We start from the raw sequence: 24,616 nt of genomic DNA on the forward strand, positions 1-24,616 counted from the left end.
GCCGGCTCCGGGCAGGAACTCTGGGAGCCGCCCCGCCCCGCCCCGCCCCCTTCCGGAAGCCGCGTCAGGGACCGGTCCCAGGTAGGTCGGAAGCAGCTCCGGGCCTGAGCCCGCCCCGGGCGCCCCCCACTGTTGCGCGGACTCCCGGGCCCCGGGCCCCCGGGCCCCCCGGCCACACTTCCCCAAACTTCCGACTTTGCCCAGAGGGGCCGGACCACGCGCCCTGCCACCCCCCGCGTCCCCCCGGCCCCGGGGCTCTGGGCGGGCCCCCATCCGCCCCCGGCCCGGCGCCAGTTTCCCGTCGGGACCCCGAGCCCAGGCTGGGGGCGTCCCAGGAGGCCTCGGGGGCCGCCCCGGCCTCCCTCCCGCAGACCCCAGGGTGGGTGAAGTTGGGGAAGGGCCGCAGGGGCGGGGCGGGGGCGGCCCTGGGACCCCCTGCGGCCCGTCACTGCCCACCTGAAGCCCCCTCCCTCCCTCTGCAGGTCGGAGGACAGGCCTGAGCCTCGGGAACCCCCGCCCCCCCGGATCTCGGGGCGCGTCCCCCCTCCCGGCTCGGTCTGCAGAGGACCCGGCCCCGGAGCCGGGGGGATGGCCCCGGGCAGCCAGGTGAGTGCGGGCCCCCGGGGAGCCGAGGCCGCTCTCCCTACTGCCCCAGGGAGGTCCCGGTGTGAGACCCAGCGCCCCCCGACTCCGCTTTTAGCTCCTCTCATTACAGGCTCTGGGGGGGGACCTTCCCCCCTCAGCCCCCGTTCCACAGAGCCTGGCTGTGCCCTCCTCGTGGCCGCCAAGCCCCCTCCCCAGACACAGAACTTGTCCCTCTGCTCCTCCCAGGTGTGGCGCTCAGGGCAGAGCCCCGGAGTCCTCCTCGAATCTAGCCCTCGGCAGGGCCGGCAGGAGAGCAGACGTTGGCCTCCTGGTGTCCCTTACGTCCTTCTGCCTCCGTCCACACCAGCCTTCCCAGGTCTCTCTAAATCCCTCTCCTTTGCCAGTTCTTAGGTCCAGTCAGCAAGGATTTAGAAAGGCCCTACTGTGTGCCTGCACTGTTCAAACATTCAGTGGCCACAGAGGAACAGAGCCTGCCCCCAGGGAGGTCCCAGGCTGCCGGGGAGGCAGCCCATCAGCAGCAGTCTCCAACCAGTTCTGCACATGGGAAGTGGGACATCTCTGAGAGGGAAGGCTCCACAGCTTCCTGGACCAGGAAAATCACTTTGTCAGAAGGTGAAATGTTAGCTGAAACCAGAAGAAGCCCAGTGGCCAGGGTGAGGAGGTACATTTTGCCAGACCTGGGAGAGAGCCCTTGGAAAGGGGTGGTTGGGCCATGGGGTGCTGGTCTAGGATCAGCCAGGAGGCAGGTATCCCTTAGGCAGAGAAGAGGAGAGGAGAGAGGTGTAAGAAGAATGTAAAGGGGGTTGGGGCTGATTCTCAGCACTTACTATGTGCTATCCTATGCCCATGATAGATTTTCACATATTTGATCCCGTTGCAAGAATTGTGAGGGTCCTTGTTGGTGACAGACTGAATAAAAGTACGGGTTTGCTGTCATTCTTATATTCACTCAAATGGCAACATGCACCAAGAATATTCTACAGATGTCTTCTTATTGTTTTCCATTTCTAGGATTTGTTCTTTGACCCAGTTGTTTTTAGGATTAGATTATTTAGTTTCCAATTAATTTGTAATCTTTGTTTTCATTGTCTATTATTGAACATTGTGATCTGAACAAGAATTACTATTTCTGCTTTCTTGCATTTAGTTGTGGGGCTTTAAATGTCCTAATACATGGTCAGTTTTATGTAGGTGCCATATACTGCTAAGAAAAAGGTATATTCCTTTCTATTCCCATTCATTTTTCTCCAGAGACTTATCACATCTAACTTTTCCAGAATTTTATTCATTTGCTTAACTTCTTTCTTGTTTATTTTTGCTTAGATTTATCTAGTTCTGAGAAGTGACATTTGAAGTCCCATACTAATGTAGTTTTATTATCTATTTCCTCCTGCAACTCGTTCAACATCTTCAGTTTGTACCATTGGAGCATATATGTTTAGGTATTGATATGACTTCATTGTCTGTGGTACCTTTCAGGAAGATGGTTTCTTTCCTTATCTCTTTTAATTAGATCTATTTTTGCTTTTGCTTTGTCTGAGATGGTGATTGCTACTCAAGCTTTCTTTGTTTCAGCAAAAGCAAAATAGATTCTACTCCAATCTCTTACCTTTCTTTGCTTCAAATATGTTTCTTGTAAATAACACATTGTAAGGTTCTGGTTTTTAGCCATTCTACTATCTACTTCTGTTTTGAGTGAATTCATCCCATTCATATTTGTAGTTAGAATAAGTACATTTCTGTCACGCTATTTTTCACTTATTTCTTCCTTCATCTCTCTCTTAACCCCCTCCCCCTTCTCTCCTTACAAGTGTTATTTCTGATCACTTTCTTCCCTAGTATCCCTTCCCTTTTATTTATCCCCATCTCTTTTTGCTTCCTTATAGGTTAAGATAGATTTTTCTATCCAACTGAGTGTGTATTCCCTTTTTGAGCCAATTTTAATGAATAGTGTTTACATTTTGTCTGTTACATTGCTATCTTCTCATCCATTATAGTAGTTCTTTCAAGTTTCTTTTATGTGGGATGATTTTCCCCATTCAATATCCCCCCTCCTTTTTCTTCTTTGATGCTTTCTTTCTCATATTTTTATTCTATTTGTTTGGGCAAGTATCATCCCATCAAAGTCACTTTATATCCACAACCTCTATGTATGTATGTATATATCTATATAGATATATTCCTTCTAATTTCTCTTATTGTAATAAAGTCAAGAGTTACAAATAGTATCTTGTCATAAAGAAATATAAGCAATTTACCCTTATTGAATGTCTTTCTTATGTTTTCTCTTTCTTGATTCTTTTTTACTGAGACTTGTATTTGGAGGTCTAATTATTTATTCAGCTCTAGTCTTTTAATTAGGAATGTTTGAAAGTCCTCTATTTGTTAAATCTTAATCCCCCCCCCAAGCTTATATTTACTTTTTGCTGGATAAGTAAGTGATTCTTCATTGTAATTCTAACAACTCCTTTGCCTTCTGATACATCACATTCTAATTCCTCAAGGTCCTTAATGTGGAAATTTCCAAATAAATATGTATGAAACTCCACAATATTTGAATTGTTTCTTTTTGACAGCTCACATACTTTCTCCTCGATCTGTGAGCTCTAGAATTTGGCTTGATGTTCCTCAGAGTTTTCATTTTGGAATCTATTTCAGGTGGTGATCAGTAGATTCTTTCAGTTTTTATTTTGCCCTCTGGTTCTAATATATCAGGGCAATTTTCTTAGGTAATTTCTTGAAAGATGTTCAGACTTTTTATTTTTAATCAGGGCTTTTAGGTGGTTCAATAATTCTTATATTTTCTCTCCTGGTTCTATTTTTCTAGGTCATTTGTTTTGTCAGTGAGAAATTTCACATGTTCTATTTTTCTTTTACTTTTTTGATTTTGTTTTATCATATTTTTTTGTTTTTATCATATTCTATCATAGTTTGATGTCTCAAATCATTAGCTTTCACTTGTTAAATTCTAAATTTTAAAGAATTTTCTTTAGTGAACTTTGGTTATTTTTCCATTTGCCCACCTCTGTTCATTTTCTCTAGTAAATTTTTTGTGTATCTTTTCCCATGCTTTTGACTTATTTTTCATGATTCTCTTGCATAACTCATTTCTTTTACCAATTTTTCTTCTACTCTCTAATTTGCTTTTTAAAGTGATTTCTAAGCTCTTCCAGTAATTTTTTTTGGGGGGGTCTAAGACCAAACTGCATTTTACTTTGAGGTTTTACATGTAGCCGTATGGACACTATTGGCCTTTTCTAAGTTTATGCTTTGATACTGTCACCACGGAAACTTTCTAAGGTTAAGCTTTTTTTGTTTGTTTTTTGCTCTTTTTTCTGCCTTTTTTGTGAGTTGGTGTTTTGAATGAAAGAGTTGGTCTCCAGTTCTCCACAATCCTGTTCTTTTTTTTGACTTATTGACTTTCATGGGCTTAACAACTTGCTTTCACTGTAGGATAGGCTTCCCTTCTGGCTTGTACTTAGGGGGATGGGGCTTCCCTGTTAGCCTCCTCTGGGTGTAGGGTTTAGCTGCTGGTTTGCCCCGGGGTGGGGTCCTGCTTCTGGGTTGCTTTGGAAATAAGGGCTCTCTGCTAGCAAGTCCTGTAGGAATAATTTTGTTGCTGGTCTGCCGGAAGGGTGGGGGCCTTGATGCTGAGTTGCTATGGTGACAGTCTTTCTGGAGGAGTAATCTTGCAGCTGGTTGACCCCCAAGGGTGGAGCCCTGCCTCTGGGCTGCTGCCCTGGGAACAAGGCCTCTCTGCCTGAGGGGTGGAGCTCGGCTACTGAGTTGCTATGGAAACAGGCTCCCTGCTGGTAGGTCCCAGGTGGTTTTCACTCTTGGTCTACAATGGGGTCAAGGCCTTGTTCTGGGGATGTGGTTTTGGGGGTAGGTTACACAGACCGCTGGCTTGCCTCTCTTGGGGGTCTGCTGGGGGCTTTCCTGGGGATTGCTCCAGGCTGGGAGCCCTGCTGAAAGTGCCTGGAGTGAGAGGCTGCTGCTACACTTCTCCCCTGCTGAACTGCTGAGCTAGTGAGCTGCTTCCCTGCTCCCCGACCACTTCTGAGGTGGTTTTCTATTTGTTTGGAGGGGATTTTGGGAGGGCTTCAGAGGGTCTCGTTCCCACCCCACCATTTTGGTACCAGAAATATGCACAATTTTATTTGTGTGTGTGTGTGTGTGTGTGTGTGTGTGGTTATTTTTTAATAGGATCTGGCTTAACACCTTGGGGGCAATGTTCATTGATGCTGTCTCAGAATTTGCTTTCTGTGTTTTGACTTTCCCTGGTTTGGATATTAGATCTATATTTGTCTTGGTGAGATATTTTCTTATCTGGGGAAATTATTTGTGAACTCTAGGTCCTAACTGTTCTCCTGGGAAGCTCTCAACACCTGGAGGTTTTTTCCTTTGCTTCTTTTACACCTGAGATCAGGTTATTTAGGGTCTCTCTCTACTCTTCTGATAGTTGGACTGTTTTGGGAAGAATCTGTTTCTTTAGTATCAAACTGCATAATGTTCTCATTAACCTTTTTATTGTTTTTTCTGTGATTTTCTTTATCTTTCTCATTTGCTATTTTACTGATTGATTTTTCTGCTCTCTTTTTAAAGATTTTATCAATTTTTATTAGACTTTTCAAAGAACCATTTTTCAGTTTTGTCATTTTTATAATTTTTTTGCTTTCCAAAGTATCTATTTCCCTTCCCATTACTTTATCTTTCTGTCTACCAATAGCAGATGGTTTGGAGGTCTGCTGCTTTACAATGTAGTTTGAGTTCTGAAGGTGTAGCTCATCTAGGCCAAATTTGGTCTTTTTCTTTCTCTTATGGGGGTCAAAATTGCCCAACCTACAATAAAAGAAAATGAGGCAGACTTTTCAGTCAAAAGCACTTTATTAAAGTGTTAATGAAGTGGATCTCAGAGCTTCCTTATGATCCCAAATGCTTCTGGTCTCCAGAACCTTACTCAGACACTTCTAAAGAGGCAAAATAAAATACACAATACCACTGGGGTTGATATTTTGTTTTTGAGGGCCACAAACATTGGATCAGCAAGGAAAAAAGGGGTATATCAGGTTGGGTGAAGCATAGGATATTTCCAATAACTAATTAATCATAAGATGGATAAGTTTCTCCTCATGTTAGGCAAAAGGAGTTGTGTAGATATTATATAGACACCAAGACAAATTGGGGGACTTTTTTGGATCTCACCTCCCTACCACCCCCAGTCCCACCATAGACACGGAATTTGGGTAGAAAAAAAATGTAGATATCTTTGTCAGCATTCTTGTGACTGTAGAAGTAAGCTTCCTGACTGATGACTAAGTGGTGAACATTGGATTAAAGTTTATGCAGTTTATTATAAGAACCTATCATAACAAGTTTTTCTGTGATTTTATGTAAAATATATATTAATACATGTTTATTCTAGTTAGTAAATGTACACTGTATAGAAATGAGTGTTTTACCTACTAACTTGTACTATTAGTGATTAAACCCTTATGAAATCACATTGAACTTATTAATACTGAAAGGGATGGAATATAAGGCCTTAATCAAATCATTTATCACCCCCTCAAGGCTTAAGCTCTCTGGTTAAAAGAAATACTCTCTTCTCAGCATTCTGAGAAAACATTTGGATCTTTGAGAAGATCTTGTCCCATCTTTAAAAATTTAGATGTCTAATCCCACAGTGGCCAGTAAGTCTACCACACCTGGGTCCTCATCAGCTACCTTGGAGGGCATCTAGGATCCATAAATTTACCAAAGCATTCCTTAGAGATAGAGGGGATGGTTCTCATGGGATGAGGGAGTTATGTCTGCTTTATTTGATATAACCAATGATGAGCCTTCATCCCTATGATCCTAACCATTGATAGGATTTCTGTTCTTCAACACTCATAAAAATGAGTCACATCTTCAATTAGGGTCTTTTAACCAAAGCCAGGACCATTTGAACCATTATTATCAAACTATTAATAAATGATAGCTTTTTGAGAACTGCCTCAGTTTACCTTTTATAAAAGCCATTCCCAAAACTTGTATAGCATTAAAAGTAAATTATTTTGGGTAGTATTGTCATTTCTTATTATATTGAAACAGTCTAGTCTTGGGCACTGAATATTTTCCCATCTATCTAGATTATCCTTCATTTCCCTAAGGACTTCTTTGTAATTGAATATATGTAACTCTTTAAAAAGTTAATTCCCAGATGTTATTACATGCATATTTTACTTATTTGAAATGGGATTTCTCTTTCAATTATTTCTTCTTGTATTTTATTATTATTTTTATTATTATTATATAGAAATGCTATTGACTTTTGAGGATTCATCTTGTAACTTGCAACTTGCTTAAAGCTATTGTCTCATTTGTTATCTTTCCTTGTTCCTTAGGATTTTCCAAGGAAACCATGATATCATCAGCAGATAGTTTGAGCTCTTTTTAATCTTTCTTCCTTTAATATCTTCCTCTTGGTTTATTGCTAATGCTAGCATTTCCATAAATAGAACAAATAATAGTGGAGAGAGTAGTAATCATTGCTTCATTACTGCATTTATTTGAAAAGATTCTAATGGATTCCCATTTCATGTGATACTTTGGTTTTCAGTAGATATTTTTTATATTGAAAAAGGTCCCATTGTACCTATATTTTAATTGGATTTTTAGCATAAAAATGTTATACCTTATCAGAAGCTTTTTCTGCATCTATTGAGATGACTTGGTTTTGTTTTTTAATTTGATTAATTATGTTCATCGTTTTCCTAATGTTGAGCTGTCCCTTGCATCCTTGGTATAAATCCCACTTGATCATAATGAATGATTTCTTGGATAATTCACTAAAGTTGTGATAGGATTTCATTTAAAATTTTTGAGTTTATTAATTTCTTCCTTCTCTTTTATATCTCTCAGTACCTCCTGGAGATTCCTTTTCTCTCTTCCCTTCAACTAGTCCTGCTCATTAGATTTTTAATTTCATCCATGTTTGTGCCCCCTTCCAAGGAGAATTCTATGTCATTCTCTTCATTATCCTTCTTCTCTTCCTGTTTTATCTAGTTTCTCCTTCTCTGCTTCATGGCACCACTAATTATCTGATATCTCTTTTTCTCTGCCTCCCATTTCCAAGGTAAGAGTACTTTCCTTTCTCTTTAGCTTCTTTCCTCTCCTCTTTATCCACTCCCCTGTTTGCTCTTCTCTTTCTGAGACCTTAGTGTAGCTAAAAGTCCTGATAATAAAGGGCTGGAGATGGAAAGAAGGTACCCAGTTGAGAGGCATGGTGGAAAACTGATTTTGCCCTGCCAAGCCTCCTCAAAGAAAACAAAAGAGAGAAAAATAAATTGGGAAAGCAAATACACAAATATGAAGACAACTTATAAAAGAAGCAAAGAATAATAACATTAAGAGAAAATATGTCCTTATAAAAGCAAGATATGTTGAACTCAGGTAGAATAGCCTAAGAGCTATAGGTCTTTCAAAAAAACCTAACTGGTTAAAAAAAATGGACTCAATTAGAAAGGAAACGAAGGAACTGGCCATAAGTTTCTGAACATGGAAAATGAAATTCAAATTCGTGAATTCACAGATCATCTCCAGAAAAAAAAAACACCAAGACTGTAAACCTCAAGAGAGGTAGTGGTTAAATTAATAATTCAATTTGGAAAAAAAAAGTGAGAAATAAGGAGGGAATGGAGGAATATGTTTCAGAGAGCACTGGCACTCCCAATTCTGCCTAAGGTGAGCCATCCTGCGGGTCTGAGTTTAACAAAATGGAACAAAAAATAGATGTAAAATAATAAGGAGTCAAATATTTTTAAAGAAAAACCCAGAGCCTAAATGAATGGAAAATTCAACAGATAAGCTCCAGGGGGAATATAAGATAAACATTAAAGACCAATTATAGGGGACTCAAGGGTCAAATTGTTTATTTTTTAATATATGAAAATGTTATCAGTTCTCTTATGACTGTTATTTAGGTTAATTAAAAGAAAGGTTTGGGCTGAACTGTATATGATGATGTGATTCTTTTAAAAAAAACTGTAGGAAGAGATAAAAAGGAGTGATTATCTCATATAAATGAACCAGAGAAGAAAGAATTGATATGGAAGAAGCAAGTTGGGGGAGAGAGGTCTGATAGTGCAGGAGCTTTATTGTCAGAAATGGGCTAAAGAGGGAACAAATACATCTGGAAGGTTATACTAATCTGATAAATTTACAGAAGGAGAAAAATGGAGGGACTTTTAGAAAAGTGTGTAGAGTAAAAATTAAGGGAAGGGGTTAAGGGGAAAAACTTATAAAGATGACTAGATTAAGATAGGGTGGGGAAGAGGATTAGGGAGGAACTCTTAGGGTGATGGGTAAATTAAGGATTAGGAAGGCAAGGTAACAGAAGTAAATAAGACAGAATACTGTAAATAGGGTGAGGATAGTAAGGAAAAATGGAATGGAGTGAAATACACAAGTAATTATAATGTGAAAAGGATGAATTTACCCATAAAATGGAAATGGATTAAAAGTCTGAATTCAGCAATTTGTTACTTTCAGGAAACACCATAAGAATGAGAGATAGAGATGCAATAAAGAGCTAGAGTAGAATTTATTATGTAAAAAAAAAGCAAGGGTAGTAATCATGATCTTAGAAAATGTTAAAATTGATTAATTTTAATAGAGAATTAATTTATAGAGAAATTATTAATAGAGAAGAGAATTTAATAGAGAAAAATTAGGGATCCATACTATATAACATCAATATGATTCAGTATTGTTTTAGACCATTTAAAATAGAGAGTATAAGATACCTAAGAGTACATGAACATAAATATAATATGCTCTTACAGAAAAAGTCAGATTTAACTAGAGAAATATTGTTCATGAGTAAAGTCAATATAATACAATTACAATTTAACCTCACTAATCTATTTATTCAATATCATTGAAATCATATTACTAAAAATTGTTTTACTGAGTTAAAAAAATATTAATAAAAGGTCAAGAATTTCAAAGAAATAAGGGAAAAAATGTAAAGGAAGGAGTACCAGACTTTAAACTATATTCAGCAGTACCAGACTTTAAACTATATTAGAAGATGAGAGCATTGTTGAAGTGTAAAATGATTAATTTCAGTTACAGTGATTATTTTCATATCACTCATCACCCTTTCAATTGGGAAAAATCCATATATAACTTTTGGCCCTCCCTTCAGACCAGAAAAAGTCTAAATTGTTATGGTACTAAAAGATAAAATATGTTGCTATAGTTTGTATATATTTGCAGAGTCCTAAACTTTTTCTGTGTCATCTTTATATGACCTCTTCAGGTTTTCACAAAACTCCCCAAAATTCCCCATTAATTTCTTATACTGACCTATGATATGTGGAGAGTACTTCTGGGAAAGTTGTGATTTGGAAGGGATAACTTTATTTCTTATATAAATAAAACTAAATGTTCCCAAGATTAGAAGAAAGGCAGAAAATTAGGAGAAAATATTTTCATAGACAGTCTTTCAGACAGGATATGATTATGTTGGAATACTGCTGTGATATAAGAGATGATGAGCTGGTTAGTTTAGACCTATGAAGGTGGATGCTTTCTATTTCCAAAGAAAGAAATGACAAATGGAAATATGCAAGGATGATCTTGTTTTTGTGTGTGTGTGTGTGTGTGTGTGTGTGTGTGTGTGTGTGGTATTATATATTAAAAGATAAATTATAGGTATTTATGGGTATTGTATGTATATGTACATATTTATAGGTATGTATGTATATGTACATATATTCCTATCTAATTGAAGCCTTCTCTGGGGCTTGGTTGGGGAGGAGAGAAGGAAGGAAGAAAAAATACAATAAAAAACACACAGCAAAACAAAACCCAGAAAGAAGCACAGAAAAGATGGGTTACTTTGAAACAATGTGTAGGATTTATTACATATATTTTGGGGAAAATGAAAATTTTATTTTATATGAATCTTCTGCTGTGTACATAGAAATATTCTTTTTTCTCTCTTCTCTTTTTGTATTTAAGTTTAAATAAATATTTTTTAAAAATTCTTCTCTGAAGTGAAACTTATGATGAAAATGGAAGAAAATCAAGTGGAAGACCATCAAAATCCAAACCCACTGGTCAAACATGCATTGTGCCTTAGTAGGTTGGAAATATAGATGACCTTTCCAAAGGATCAGGTTCTGTGTGTGACCCATCAATCGAACCCTTAACTCATTCTTATTCTCCCAAGTTTCTAGAATTCTACATGTATATTTCTCCATCAAAGTTACTCTTTTTCTATATAAATATTGTAATTAAGGAATGTGCACCATAGACAAATCAAAGCAATCATAAAGCAAAAGTATAAGCAGTTTTTTTCTCTGAAACGTCCTCCCCAGCATGACTTTAAACCCTCAATGTAACAACAGATAACTCTTAGCCATGTAATACAGTCTAGATTCTGTTAAATAGGTCTACTGTGAATCCTCTTCATGTTTTCATTTAAATAAAACTTTTATTCTAGTCTTTCAGGAAACAAACTTGATCTTTTCTTTAACTTTTTCTCTTTTAAGTGATCACATAAAACTTTTTCCCCCCAGAATACCCTGGGCTTGCCAGCTTCCCACAAATTCTTCACAGAAAAGAACATGTCCCTTATCTCAGTTCGGATAAGGAAGAAATTTCATTTCACCTTTTCGTCTCAGATCATACACCTTGAAATTAGAATACAATCTTTTGCTCTGATTCCATAGGGAGACACATTTTGTAGCAAGGAATTTCTCAGCTTTATTCCAACTGATTCTATCAAATGCTTTTCTCAAAATTCCAACAGGCCCTTGCTCATTGTGGTATCTAGAGTTGATTCTGACTCTCATGAAGGGAATGACCTTTCGGTAAATCCTTTCTTTGTGCTTTAGTTTCCACCTGTAAATTGATGAGGATTGGACTATTTAATTCTGAAGAGTCTTTCCACTCTTTTTTCCATAACTTTTGATGGTCTAGGAGACTGTGACATTCAAGGATGTGGTTGTGGACTTCACCCAGGAGGAGTGGAGCCTCTTGGACAATCCTCAGAAGGAGTTGTATAAGGAGGTCATGCTGGAGAATGCCCAGAACCTGCTGTCTCTGGGTAAGGACACTTTCTCTGGTAACTGAGTCTGCAATCGAAGAGAATACCTTCATTCATGATTTGGAGTATTATTAGTTATTAGAAAGGGAAAAATACTGATCTCCTTTGTCGAAGAGACAAAGTCCTCCTGCTGCCTAGTTTTCCTCTAAAAAGTCTGCTTTGTATGATAGGAACCTGAGGGTTTCCTTTGTTGCTAATGAAAATATCTCTTTCCAATTCTAGGTTGCTTTAGGTCAAAGATCCAAGCAATGTAGAAACATCTCAGATGTGGTCCTAATCTCAGGTTATTTAATCTGGCCTCTATCTGAACTTGAATTTTGCTGCCAATCTGTTTTTCCTTGACATAGGGATCCTTGTTATAATATTCTTTTTAACAAGCATCCATTTGTGGCTACCAGCTCCTACATGTGTCCAGGGAAACAGGTTTGACCTTAATTTTCCTTCATATTTTCCTAAAATTCTAGCCCAGATGATGAGAAAGGAAGGGAACAGAATAAGGATTTATACATATATATCTACTATTTACTAGGGGCTGGGCCAAGAATTTTCTTGATAATATTATGTCACTTCATCTCTCCATAACCTTCCAAGTGAGATGACATTATTATCATCCCTATTTGAAAGCTGAGGAAGCTGAAACAAACAGAAGTTAAAGGACCTGTCCAGGGACAAAGCTAGTAATTATCTTAGGCCAGAATAAAATTCAAGCATACCTCCCTCCAGGCCTGGGGCTCTCTCCACTGTATAACCAGCTACCTAGGATTTCTAGAGAATGGAAACTATGCAGTGATTTCATCTTTTTATGAAGAAGGTACACCAAGGTGAAATTTTCCTAACCTGGTTCCATGATCATCTACCCTATCTCTCTCCCCAAAATAAATGCTATGGTTCTGGGAACCATCTTGTGGTTCTTGCTTGCATGCCCCTGCCATTGCTAAGAATAACAGACTGGTCAAGTGTCAGAATTTGGACCAACTCGGGGTTCTGGAGTACACCAGCAGGAGACTCTCACTCAAAGAAGCCAACACACCCCAAATAGTAGTATACAAGGTTTCAGGGAGTGAGGAGCTAGGGGAGGGACCAAATCAAAAGCTGACTCCCTGAGGTCCCTGTTGCTGGGACTCAGAGTTCATCTGGCACATTAATCCTTTGATCCCTTTTTGAGGTTAGGAGTTTCTGCCAGAATGGGGCATTACAGGATGAGGGACAGAGGGGGGATTTGGCTGTTTATCAGGAAAAAGTCACAACAGGAAAAAGTGGCATGTCTTATTTTGGATAACCTGGTAAGCATCAAAGGGTGAGTGCAGACTCCTGTGTGAACATAATAGAGTGATTCTTCAAATGGAGCAGCTCTGTCCATAGCACTTTCCCTAAAGAGAACTCAGTTACAAGTTTTGCTCCAATCTCATCCCCAACTGATTCCTCCTGCCCAGGTGTTCCAGTTCCCAGAGAAGATGTGATCTCTTACTTTGAGCAGAGGGGAGTTCCCTGGATGCTGGAGCAAGAAGGCCTGTGGAGCCGCTGGCCAGGTAAGTGAGGTGAAGGCAGGTGGATGAGAGCTAGGATGCCAAGAGGTTTCTCTGGCTTGTGGTGAAACAAGTGCTAGATTTCAGGGCAGGATGATGTGCCTTGGATTTCTTTTTCTGATTTGTACCTGGGCAATTCCCTGAACCAGTGAACAGCCTCAGTTTTTCCATTTGTAAAATGAGGAAGTTGAAATCCATGGCCTTTCAGCTCCCTCCACTGATCAGTCTTTGATTCTATAAGAAGTTATTGCTTAGAATTTGGAGATATGGAACTTTCCTGAAAGTGTATAAAGTGGTTAGGCTATCCAACATGAGCTCTTTATTAGACCTTCTTCAAGTCACCATTCATTCATTATGTGCCTGCTGTTTGCCAGATCTTAATTGTTGGGCACATAAAGAAATGCAAGGACCTGCTCTCAGAGAGCTTACAGTCTTGTGGGGCAAATAATACACCAGTAACTATGTAAAAACCCAGGATGGACAGGAGAATTGGTGCTGGTCAAGAGAAGGAAGGACATAAAGTGGAGGAGGACTGGAAAAGGCTGATTGTGGAAGATGAGCTCTACCTGGGGGATTGGGAGGAAATCCTGTTCATGGAACTGAAAGGAGGCCCTGACCACTTGATTATAGTCATTATGGGGGCAGGGGGGGGGGGGGAATAGGGTGAAAGAAGACTGAAAGAGTAGGAGAAAGGTAAGTGGTGCTTCAACATTCCTAGAGAGGAATTTATATTTGATCCTTTTTCTGGGGAGTCACTGGAGGTTGTTGACATAGTCAGGTTAGAGCTTTAGAAAGATAAACTTGATGATCAGTGAAGAAATGCCTGAACTGGGGGAGACTTGAAGTAGCTGGGTCAACTAATAGCTTGAAATACTTCAAGTGTGAGGTGATGGTGTCCTCAACCAAGACAGTGACAGTGTGAGCAGAGAAAAGCCTGTCACTTTGCAACCAACTGAACATGGAGGTCAGGAGTGTGAAGGTGTGAGGAACACACGCCACTTCCTTTATGACACTAGGCTCTTGTTGGGGGGGCTTCTTGGTTGGAGCAAGAGAATGAGTTTCATTTTAGATATGGTAGAAGAAAATCACTAAACTTAGAGAAGACAGTGTCCAAAAAGGAAATTACTGACAGTGGCAAAACCTGCAGAGAAGTCAAGAAGGGAGAGGATCAAAAAATAGCCATTCAGATTTAGCAAGAAAACTTTCAGAAACACAGTGAAATTAGGTTCTAAACTGCAGAAAGTTTACAAGGAAAGTCAGGGAAAGGAGTTGGAAACACTAGGTGGAGATGATCATCTCTAGCTGTTGAACCAAGGAATGGAGGAAACAGATTGGGCAATATCTCATGGGGATTAATGGGTCAAATGAGGATATGTGGAGGATTAGAGAGAAATGGCAACAGAAAAAGAGACATTAGTTAGAAAGTGATAATTAGTATAAAATGGGGATACAATAGGAGGGAATGAAGTGAGGTTGATGATGGGATGGAATGGGATTATTTCCACATGTAAAGAGATTTGTTTATCAAAATCTTTTCAGCTGATACTGAACAAACAGGAAAAGCAGGCATCTGGTTTATATGAGATGAAAAGAACAAGAGAGCTCTAGACATATTTCCAGATAAGAGGCCAGGTTCTCAGGTGAGAAGATGAGGGAGGAGTAGAAGTGAGATATAAGAGAGGTTTGGGGAGGACTTTGGAAAAGCCGCTGTGGGGAGTGGAAAAGGAGGGCAGATAGGAAGATGGCAAAGGATTGTCTTGCCACAAGAGAGCCCAGCTGAGATGATGTATCAAAATTTGTAGGGGGGGCCCCAGGTAGCCTGGTTTTCTGATTTCCTCTCTCTCATTCAGCAGCACATGAGGAGTGAAAGCTGCAGCCTTATACTGAAGTCATCCAAGGCTAAACCTTGCCTAAATCATCAGCCCAAGGCACTTTGTTGAGCTCTGGAGTTTAATCTCTGACCTGTTTTTGTAGAATAATGCCCAGATTAATGATCACTTCAGTTTACAGAGCTGGGAGGTAGAAATTCTCAGGTATTCTATAGTAGGAGACCCCTTAGGAACTTAGAAGTTTTTGTGATCTTCAGTATTGAGTTTGGGCAGGTTCCATTTGGGTTAGAACCTGAAAAAGTGATTAGGTGCAAGAAAGAGACAAAAACACAGCTAAGACCAAAGCATTTGACAACTAGGGGAGAGACCAGAATTCAGGAATGTTTAGAGCCTGACCTGGGGTCAGCCCAGGGCCCAGGTAGTCCATCAATAAATATCCATTGAGCACCTTCTGTGTTTAACATCTACTATTAACCCCTACTAAGGAGACAAAAGCAGGCAGAAGACTATCTTGCTATCAAGAAACACATTGTCTATTATACAAATAAGGAGGTGGTTTGAGAAAAATCATAAACTTCATGCTTAGCTGATCTAGACAGAATACTGTGAAAGGACACATGTATGAGGTAGAAAATAAGAGAACTGGACAAGCTCTGGAAATCCATTGAAGTTCTGGTGACTATAGAAGAGATTTTTTTTCCCCTTCTTACTTATGACAAGGAGTATAAATGTACAATGTTTATAGTTGAAGCCACCTTTGTAAAGATAGAATTTCTTCAAACATAACTTTCATTTTTTTCTACCTTCAGCAAACTGGATATACACTCTATTTAATGACTAACATCTTACCAATCATTTCCTTTGAGAAGCTGCCAGGGAGACAAATAGCAACCTCAGTGGAGGATAGGTTGAAATCAGAAAATGCCTTAGTATTGCAATGAGTGACACTTTAAGGTCTGGTTTTTTTTTTTGCAAGGCAATGGGGTTAGGTGGCTTGCCCAAGGCCACACAGCTAGGTAATTATTAAGTGTCTGAGACCGGATTTGAACCCAGGTACTCCTGACTCCAGGGCCGGTGCTTTATCCACTATGCCACCTAGCCGCCCCCTAAGGTCTGTTTTTATAGAAAGATTGTGGTGGTCCATGGTGATTCATTGTGGTCTCCACTTGTGCATGCCTAGCCAGCATGCTTTTCTAAGAATTTTCTATCTCTGCTCTAAGAATGCAAACCCAAGTAAGATATTGATCTGGTGATTACAGCTTTGATGAGTTGCAATTAGAAGGTATCTGAGGAATGAGAGAATACTCTGGTGAGAGACAGTCAGTGAAGGTCCACAAGAATGTTCAGTCTGAAGTTTGGAAACAATTTGATATCAGGCTGAGAAAACTGAAAGAATGTTTCCAGAGATTGATGTAAATCCCTAAAGCATTAATATCTGATTATGACTGCTCAGAATCATTGTAGAAAGATATACCTACTTCTTATCCCAGAGGAAAATATCTTTGTAACAAAATTGGGCTATTTTTTATTACATAAGGTGCCAATAATAAAGTTTTAGTGCAAATTCCTTTGACCAGTCTAGAACCTCCAAGGGCTTTGTAAGCCATTAAATAGGAAGCACTGCATTACTCTCCTCTTCCTTACAAAAGGATGACAAACTCATTCCTAGATGAGACATTTTCAGGCACAGGAAATGCCTTGAGTTTTTAAAGGTTGTGTTTAATTACAAAGAATTTATTTTAATTTTAGTGAGCAGAATCATTAGATTAAAGTTTTCAAAAGAAATAATGTAAATGCCTATCCTAAAAAAACACTGAGCCAAAACAAAATGTCTTATGCCTCAGGTAAATACAAAAAAAAAAGTGTTAGCATTCATCAAATGCTCTCAGTTACTGTAGTAAAAAGAAAGCAATCACCATTAAAACTACAATATGCTTACAGATGTTAGATTATGAAATAATATAGTTATTTAGTATATATGAATCAAATGGTATAATATCTATGAAGACAAGGTTTGAGTTCTTGTCTCAACTGCTAGGATTTAGGTCAAGTCACTCTGAGCCATTCTGAGTTCATGACCTGAGTTGTGAATGTAATGAATGCTAGCCCTGACTGTGTCATGGGTTTGTTGAGGATCAAATCTTTATAAATAAAATCGTGCTATGGGTATGATGCACTTTGAAATGGTTGGCAATGCCCATTTAAGTTTGAAGACATCTCTTTAATCCAGAAGCAGAATGTAAATCAGTTCACATTCTGACAATGGAGGGAAGGGAATATAATGATATATGTTCATATATACATATATATATATACACACACACACATGACTGTGAATGTATGTTTTTATTGTTTGTTTCAGAAAGCGAGATCAAACTTGAAATGAAGGAGACTACTTCAGAGTTAAGTCTTTCTGTGGAAGAAACTCACAAGCAAGGATTCATGAGTGATGGTCCTTGTGATTTCATTTGGAGAGAAATCTGTGCTGTACATCAGAGAATCTACAATGGGGAGAAACATGAATATAATGATTCTGGTAAAATCTTCAGTCAAGAGTCATCCCATATTTACCATCAAAAAATTCAGACGGGGGAAAAAACACACGAGGATCAGAAATGTGACAAAAATTTTAGTGAGCACTCAACCCTTATGTTACACCAGACAATTCACACCCGAAAGAAATCTTATGTGTGCAATCAATGTGGAAAGACTTTCAGATTTAGGAATGATATTGCTGTACATCAGAGAATCCACACTGGAGAGAAACCTTATGAATGTAATCAATGTGGAAAGGCTTTTACACAGAGGGGTGGTCTCACTGTACATCAGAGAACCCACACTGGAGAGAAACGTTATGAATGCAATCAATGTGGAAAGACTTTCAGATGTAGCTCCAGTCTTCCTATACATCAGAGAATCCACACTGGGGAGAAACTTTATGAATGTAATCAATGTGGAAAGGCTTTTACACAGAAGGGTGGTCTTACTGTACATCAGAGAACTCACACTGGAGAGAAACGTTATGAATGCAATCAGTGTGGAAAGACTTTCAGATACAGCTCCAGTCTTCCTGTACATCAGAGAGTCCACACTGGAGAGAAACCTTATGAATGTAATCAGTGCGGAAAGGGTTTCAGATCCAGTTCCAGCCTTACTCAACATTGGAGAATCCACACTGGGGAGAAACCCTATGAATGTAATCAGTGTGGAAAGACTTTCATAAAAAGGGCCAGTCTTACTTTACATGGCAGAATCCACACTGGGGAGAAACCTTATAAATGTAATGAGTGTGGAAAGACCTTTGGATGCAGTACCAGGCTTTCTCTACATGAGAGAATCCACACTGGAGAGAAACCTTATGAATGTAATCAGTGTGGAAAGGCTTTTACACAAAGGGCCAGTCTTGCTTTACATGAGAGAATCCACACAGGGGAGAAACCTTATAAATGTTCTCAATGTGGAAAGGGTTTCAGATCTAGTACCAATCTTGCTGTACATCAGAGAATCCACACTGGAGAGAAACCATATCAGTGTAATCAATGTGGAAAGCCTTTTACAGAAAGGAGCAGCTTTACAGTACATCAAAGAACCCATACTAAAGAAAAACCTTATAAATGTAATGTGTGTGGAAAAGCTTTCACACAGAGGGCCAGTCTTGATCATCATCAGAGAATTCACACTGGAGAAAAACCATATGAATGCAACCAATGTGGAAAGACTTTCAGATACAGCTCCAGTCTTACTGTACATCAGAGAATCCACACTGGAGAGAAACGTTATGAATGTAATCAGTGTGGAAAGACTTTTACAGAGAGGAGCAGTTTTATTGTACATCAGAGAACTCACACTGGAGAGAAACCTTTTGAATGTAATCAATGTGGAAAGACATTCAGAACTAGATCTGGTCTTGCTGTACATCAAAGAAACCACACTGGGGAAAAACCTTATAAATGTAATCAGTGTGGAAAGGCTTACCCACAGAGGGCCAGTCTTGATCATCATCAAAGAATCCACACTGGAGAGAAACCTTATCAATGCAATCAGTGTGGGAAGACTTTCACATGCCGCTCCAGTCTTACAGTGCATCAGAGAATCCACACTGGAGAGAAACCTTATATGTGTAATCAATGTGGAAAAACTTTTAGATGTAGCTCCAGTCTTCCTGTACATCAAAGAATCCACAATGGAGAGAAACCTTATGAATGTAATCATTGTAGAAAGACTTTTACACAGAGAGCTGGCCTTACTGTACATAAGAGAATCCACACTGGAGAGAAACTTTAGGATTGTGATCAGTGTGTAAAAAATCTTCTGAAAGAAAAAACTTTGCTGAACATCAGAGAATTCACATTGGAGAGAAACCTTAGGAATGTCATCAATGAGGAGATATAAGCTCTAATCTTTCTGTACATCAAAGATTGCAAATTGGAGAGAAAAATCATGAATGTTATCGATGTAGAATGACTTTCACAGAGAGGGCTGGTCTTATTGTTCATCAGAGAATCCACACTGAAGGAAACTTTGGGAATGTAATCAGTGTGGTCAAGCCTTCAGGAACAAGTCAGCCATATTTCCCATAGAATTCAAACATGAAAGAAATCTTTTTAAAATAGTATTTTTTATTTTTTCCAATTATATGTAAAAAAATACTTTTATATTCACTTTTACAAAATTTTGAGTTTCAAATTTTTCTCCTTCCCTTCCTCCTAAAATTGTAAGCAATTTGATAAAAGTTAAATATGTGCAATCACATAAAACAATTCCAGATTAGGCATACTGTGAAAGAAGAAATAGACCAAAAGTGGGGGGGGGACCTTGGAAAAAATAAAGTAAAAATTATGCTTCTATCTACTTTCAGAACCTAACTGTTCTTTCTGTGGAGTTGGATGCATGTTCCACTATGAACCTCTTGGAAATATCTTGTATCATTGTATGGTGAAAAATGGCTTTGTCATTCCCAGTTGTTCAGGGTTATTGAGCAATAGCCCAAAAAGTGACCTTTAGTGTCCAGTAAAAGTGTCTTCAAGAATGGAAGAACCTGGTATGTTGGGGGAAAAAAATCTGTTAATGGCAGGAAAGTTGAAAATTTGAGGGGGCCTGGGATGCTTGAGGATGCCAAGTGTGGAATAGGCAGAAGGGAGACATATAATACCCATCTCAAGAGGGTGTTTGTGAAAGAGTAGAGGAAATTAATCACTTTTAAAATAAATGGAATGAGGAACTTTATTAAGGACCTATAAAGCTTTGTGCTTAGGCTAGTACAAAAAGAGACAATCTTGTAGCTCATAGTCTAAAGGGGGAGGAAGGGAGACAGTAAACAGATATATAAGTAGCATATATAAAATATGATTCAAAAGGGTGATGAAGGCACCCAGATTAAGTAGGGGTGAGAAAGGCTTCCTTTAGCAAATGGGACTTGGAAGAAAGCAGTAGACATAAGAACAAGGAATGTCTTGAGTTGGGAGATAAGGATCTTCCTTGAAGAGCAAGGTGAGTGTCATCAGTGGGTAGGAGGCAGGAAGGAAAGAAGACTAGAAAAGAAGGTGATATCTAAGTCATGAATATTTTGAATGCAATCCTAAGAAATTTATTGAATAGAGGAGTGACATGGTCAGAACAACAAATTTAGGAAAATCAATGTCGGCCAAATGGAGACTGCATTGGAGTGGGGAAGAGTTTTGAGGCAGGGTAATCCACTAGGATACCCAATTTCAGGTTTCTGAAACAAGATTGGCAACTTAAAGAAGAGACAATGTACCTAGAAGAAAAGGAGTTAGGTGGTAAAGTGAAGAGTACTGGAACTGGAGTCAGGAAGACTCATTGTCCTGAGTTTAATCTAGCCTCAGATACAGTAGCTTTGTGACCCTGGGCAAGTCTTAATCCTGTTTGTTCCAGTTTCCTTATCTGAAAAATGAGCTGGAAAAGGAAATGACAAACCACTCCAGTACCTTTGCCAAGAAAACCCCAAATAGGGTCACAGAGAGAACTTTACTGAAGATTCAGAAATTACTGAACAACAAAAATGAAGATTGGGTGGAATAGTCAATACCCATTTTTAAGCACTGGATCACAAACTGAACCTTGCTTCCTCCATCTTGAATTAACTCACTAATTAAAGGACCTGCGAACCATGCTCCCCACTCAGTGACTGACCCCATTCACAAGAATCTCTCTTCAGACAGGTACCCTAATTTCAAGAATTGGCCAGCTCATTCAGGTCAGAGTGTCCTAGCACCCCAGCCAGCTCTGACAATGTCTCCTCCAAATCCCCTTTTGCCTGAAAGACTCTCCCCTCCTTTTGAGTGGAGCATAGATATACTTTATCCTTATTCCTTCAGTCTTCATCAGTGCAGCAAACTTGCTTGCCAGCCAACTCAAACACCAAGCCAAGTGTGATACTTTGTTATTCCTGTCACCCACAGCATTTACCATATGCCAAGTCCTTGGGAGAGATCAAACCATCCTTAATAATTGTCTTTGGTAGGTGGGGATGATGCTTAAGCTGGTGTGTTGTTGATTGAGAACACATCCGAGATAAAAACTGGTTAGTAAGGAAATATCCCAGAATATGAGTGATTATGTCTTTCCCTTTCAGTCAATACAAAGTAGGAGAAACCCATTTTTAAGTTCAGGCAGATGGGAACCATTATAATCAACATAGCCTAAAATCTCTTATACTCTAAAATCCATACAGTAGAAATCAGAGGCAATATATTAATTTTTCACTGATACAAATATAAAAAATATCAGTCCCTAGGCTGCAGGGACTAACAATCTTACCAGGAAAAGAAAGTGAGGTTGGTGACTTTGAACAGTCCTCTTTCACTTACATCCAATTCATTTGCAAGTCATGGTATCACTTGCTTTATGTCATGGTCCTCTTCAAGAATGAAGGATAAACAACTTTGAAGGAGTTTGTATTTTATGGGGGGCTATTGCCCAACCATGATAGTTCAGATGTCCAACTGTAGCTGTGTATAGGTTTGCACAGGTAAGGGCAGGAACAGACTCCTCTATCATATCATCCATATATTTCCATCTGGGAAGTACCCAGAGATCCTCAATTGTTGGTGGCAAAATCTGTTGGCATATCCTATGCAGAAAATGTAAAACCAAATTGGAATTGGAAGTCTGAGGATATGGGCACAGAATAAAATGTACTAGCTAAGTCAAGTACTGTAAACCAAGAGCAGCCCAGGGGGTTGAATGTCTTCTATCACTTCTATAATTTTGGATCATGGGGCTTCAATTGGAGGAACACCTTTGTTCAGATTCTCAGAATCCACAGTTAGCCTCCATGCAGCCTTGTCTGATTTCTGGTGAGTTGAAAGACTATGGGGATCATCACCCCTTCAGCTGGGAAATCCTTTGTAATAGCATGGATGCAAACATTGTGTCCCTGGCCTACAATTATACTGTGAGGTCTTAGCAGGTCTCATGGGAGAGGTAAGGATATTGGTTCCAAATGGCTTTAGTTATGGTCAACACTAATATCTTGGGTTTGATCCAGTTTTCCAGTTGAAATATTAGGATGTCAGTTATGGGGAAGGGTATAGAGTGCTCTATTGGGACTTGGAAGACACTAATTGCTCCCAGAATGAGGTCCTCAGTGGTCTGGGTGACTTGAATAGTCACATCTCACATTCCCTATATGAGTTCTTGGGACACCATTATATATAACAATACTAGATTTAGGATAACCTGAGATCCGGGATCCAGAAGCACACTCCAATACTGCTGGTTTCTGAAGCCCTGCAGCACTGTGAGTGCTATGAAGGGGTGATGTCCCAATCATTTGAGGGCAAATGTTCCTCTGGGCTCCCTCAAGGGCTCTGTCATATATGGAAATCTGAAGCCTTGAAGACATGGATGGCAAAACTTCCCTGCCCTTTTTACCTGCACTAGTTATAAGAGCCAAAACTGCTTGGAGAATATGTCCTGAAACTGCCCAGTGAGAGGCAGATTCCTTTCTCTCCAATCCAAGAGACCTTGTGCTGATCAACCTTATTCTCTCTGTGATAAGAAGAGCCTGGATGATGCCGACTCATAGTACTTATACCTACTACAAGTACCTAAAATTGTGGTACTTTATCTAGGGCTATGAATAGGTAAGGAATTAAAGGATTCTTCTAAAAGTTCTTTGTTTCCATGATACTATCTATCTAGCTCATCCTCTACCATCCCCTTTTCCTTCTTCCCCAGCTTCAGTGTCTTTTCCAGTGAATCCTGTCTTCTCATTATGGCCAAAGTATTTCAGCTTCAGTAGTTGATTTTCCAGTGAATAGCCTAAATTAATTTCTAGCGTTGACAAATTTAATCTCATTGCTGTTCAAAGGTCTCTCAAAAGTCTTCATCATCAGAATTCAAAAGCATTGTTTCTGTGATATTCAGTTTTCCTTATAGTCCAATTCTTTCAGATGGTAAGTAGGTTTAACAATTGATCACAAGACTATTACAGGAGTCTTTTTCCTGGCACTAGGAGTAGGACTCTGATACTTTACTCATACTCAGATCTGGGTCACAATTCTGGGTACCAGTCCCATAGAAAGGAGGTACCCTAGCACATAAGACCTTGTGGATCACTGAGGAGCAGGGATCCTCTCTAGGGCAGAAAAGCATGCTTGTGGTCAATCACAGGCCAAGAGAGTAGTAAACACCTCTTCTTAGATCATACCACCTTGAAAGAATTGAAAGCTTAAAGGTCCCTAGAAGTATCCCTGAAAATAACTGCACAAGAGCCCTGAAACTTGGGTCAGTGCCTTCTCCAACCTGGTAGCAGAGGCCTACTTAGCAAAGATATTCCATATTCCATTGGCTATAGATATCTATCTTACCCTATAGGAAAGTAGGAGAGGAAGGGGATAAGAGAGGAGAGGCTTTATTGATCAATTTAAAATTACTAGGCCATTCTTTTGCCCTGGGATCCCAGACATTTACCAGCTAACTATAGCCTTAGTTAGAAAAGGAGAGTCAAACTAGTGTAGAAAGGCAGACAATAAAGCTACTTTTGAGGAGTTTCAGGAGACAGATTGGGTACAGATCAGAGGATGCTTTAATAAAGGCTATCCCACTTGCTTTTCCCTGACCAGTGGATTTTTCAAAACCTTCATAACATGTAATTGGAAATATAAAATATTGGAAAACACACACACATACACACACATACAAACAAACACACACACTTGAGTATATCCAAATACATTTGGCAGATTGTCATCTTTTGGATCCAGAGGTCAAAATGGTGTCACTAAGTATGGTGGATGTCTTGAGGCTGTCTTCTGGAGTCAGTTGAGTCCAGTGGCAGGTTAGAGTCAAGACCACAGTCGTGGCTGGGCATACTGTGGACATAATGGATGACTTTATTAGCATGTTGGCAAGTTATAAGTGTTCCATAATCCCTGCTTCCAACATCTTCATGGCTGTTTAGAACAAATTGCTCTCATCCAACCCTTCTAGTAGAGGAAGTCTTCACATGCTCTGAGTAAAGATCCCTAAATACAGTCTATGGGCTGTCAGTCTGGAGAGAAGGGTATCTCTACCATTTGGGTGACTTT

At 39.5% G+C, this 24,616-nt stretch overlaps 1 protein-coding gene across 1 annotated transcript; it reads left to right on the forward strand.

Annotated features, from left to right (window-relative positions):
* The first annotated feature begins 381 nt into the window (after positions 1-381).
* LOC141494285 (uncharacterized) lies at positions 382-22,811 on the forward strand. The gene is made up of 5 exons (XM_074195338.1): positions 382-606; positions 990-1,259; positions 11,581-11,707; positions 13,141-13,236; positions 17,425-22,811. The coding sequence occupies exons 1-5, from the start codon at positions 589-591 to the stop codon at positions 19,344-19,346; spliced, it is 2,433 nt and encodes an 810-aa protein (XP_074051439.1). The 5' UTR covers positions 382-588; the 3' UTR covers positions 19,347-22,811.
* Positions 22,812-24,616: the final 1,805 nt, after the last annotated feature.

The sequence above is a fragment of the Macrotis lagotis genome, chromosome 7 (assembly GCF_037893015.1).
Source record: "Macrotis lagotis isolate mMagLag1 chromosome 7, bilby.v1.9.chrom.fasta, whole genome shotgun sequence".
Classification (NCBI taxonomy): domain Eukaryota; kingdom Metazoa; phylum Chordata; class Mammalia; order Peramelemorphia; family Peramelidae; genus Macrotis; species Macrotis lagotis.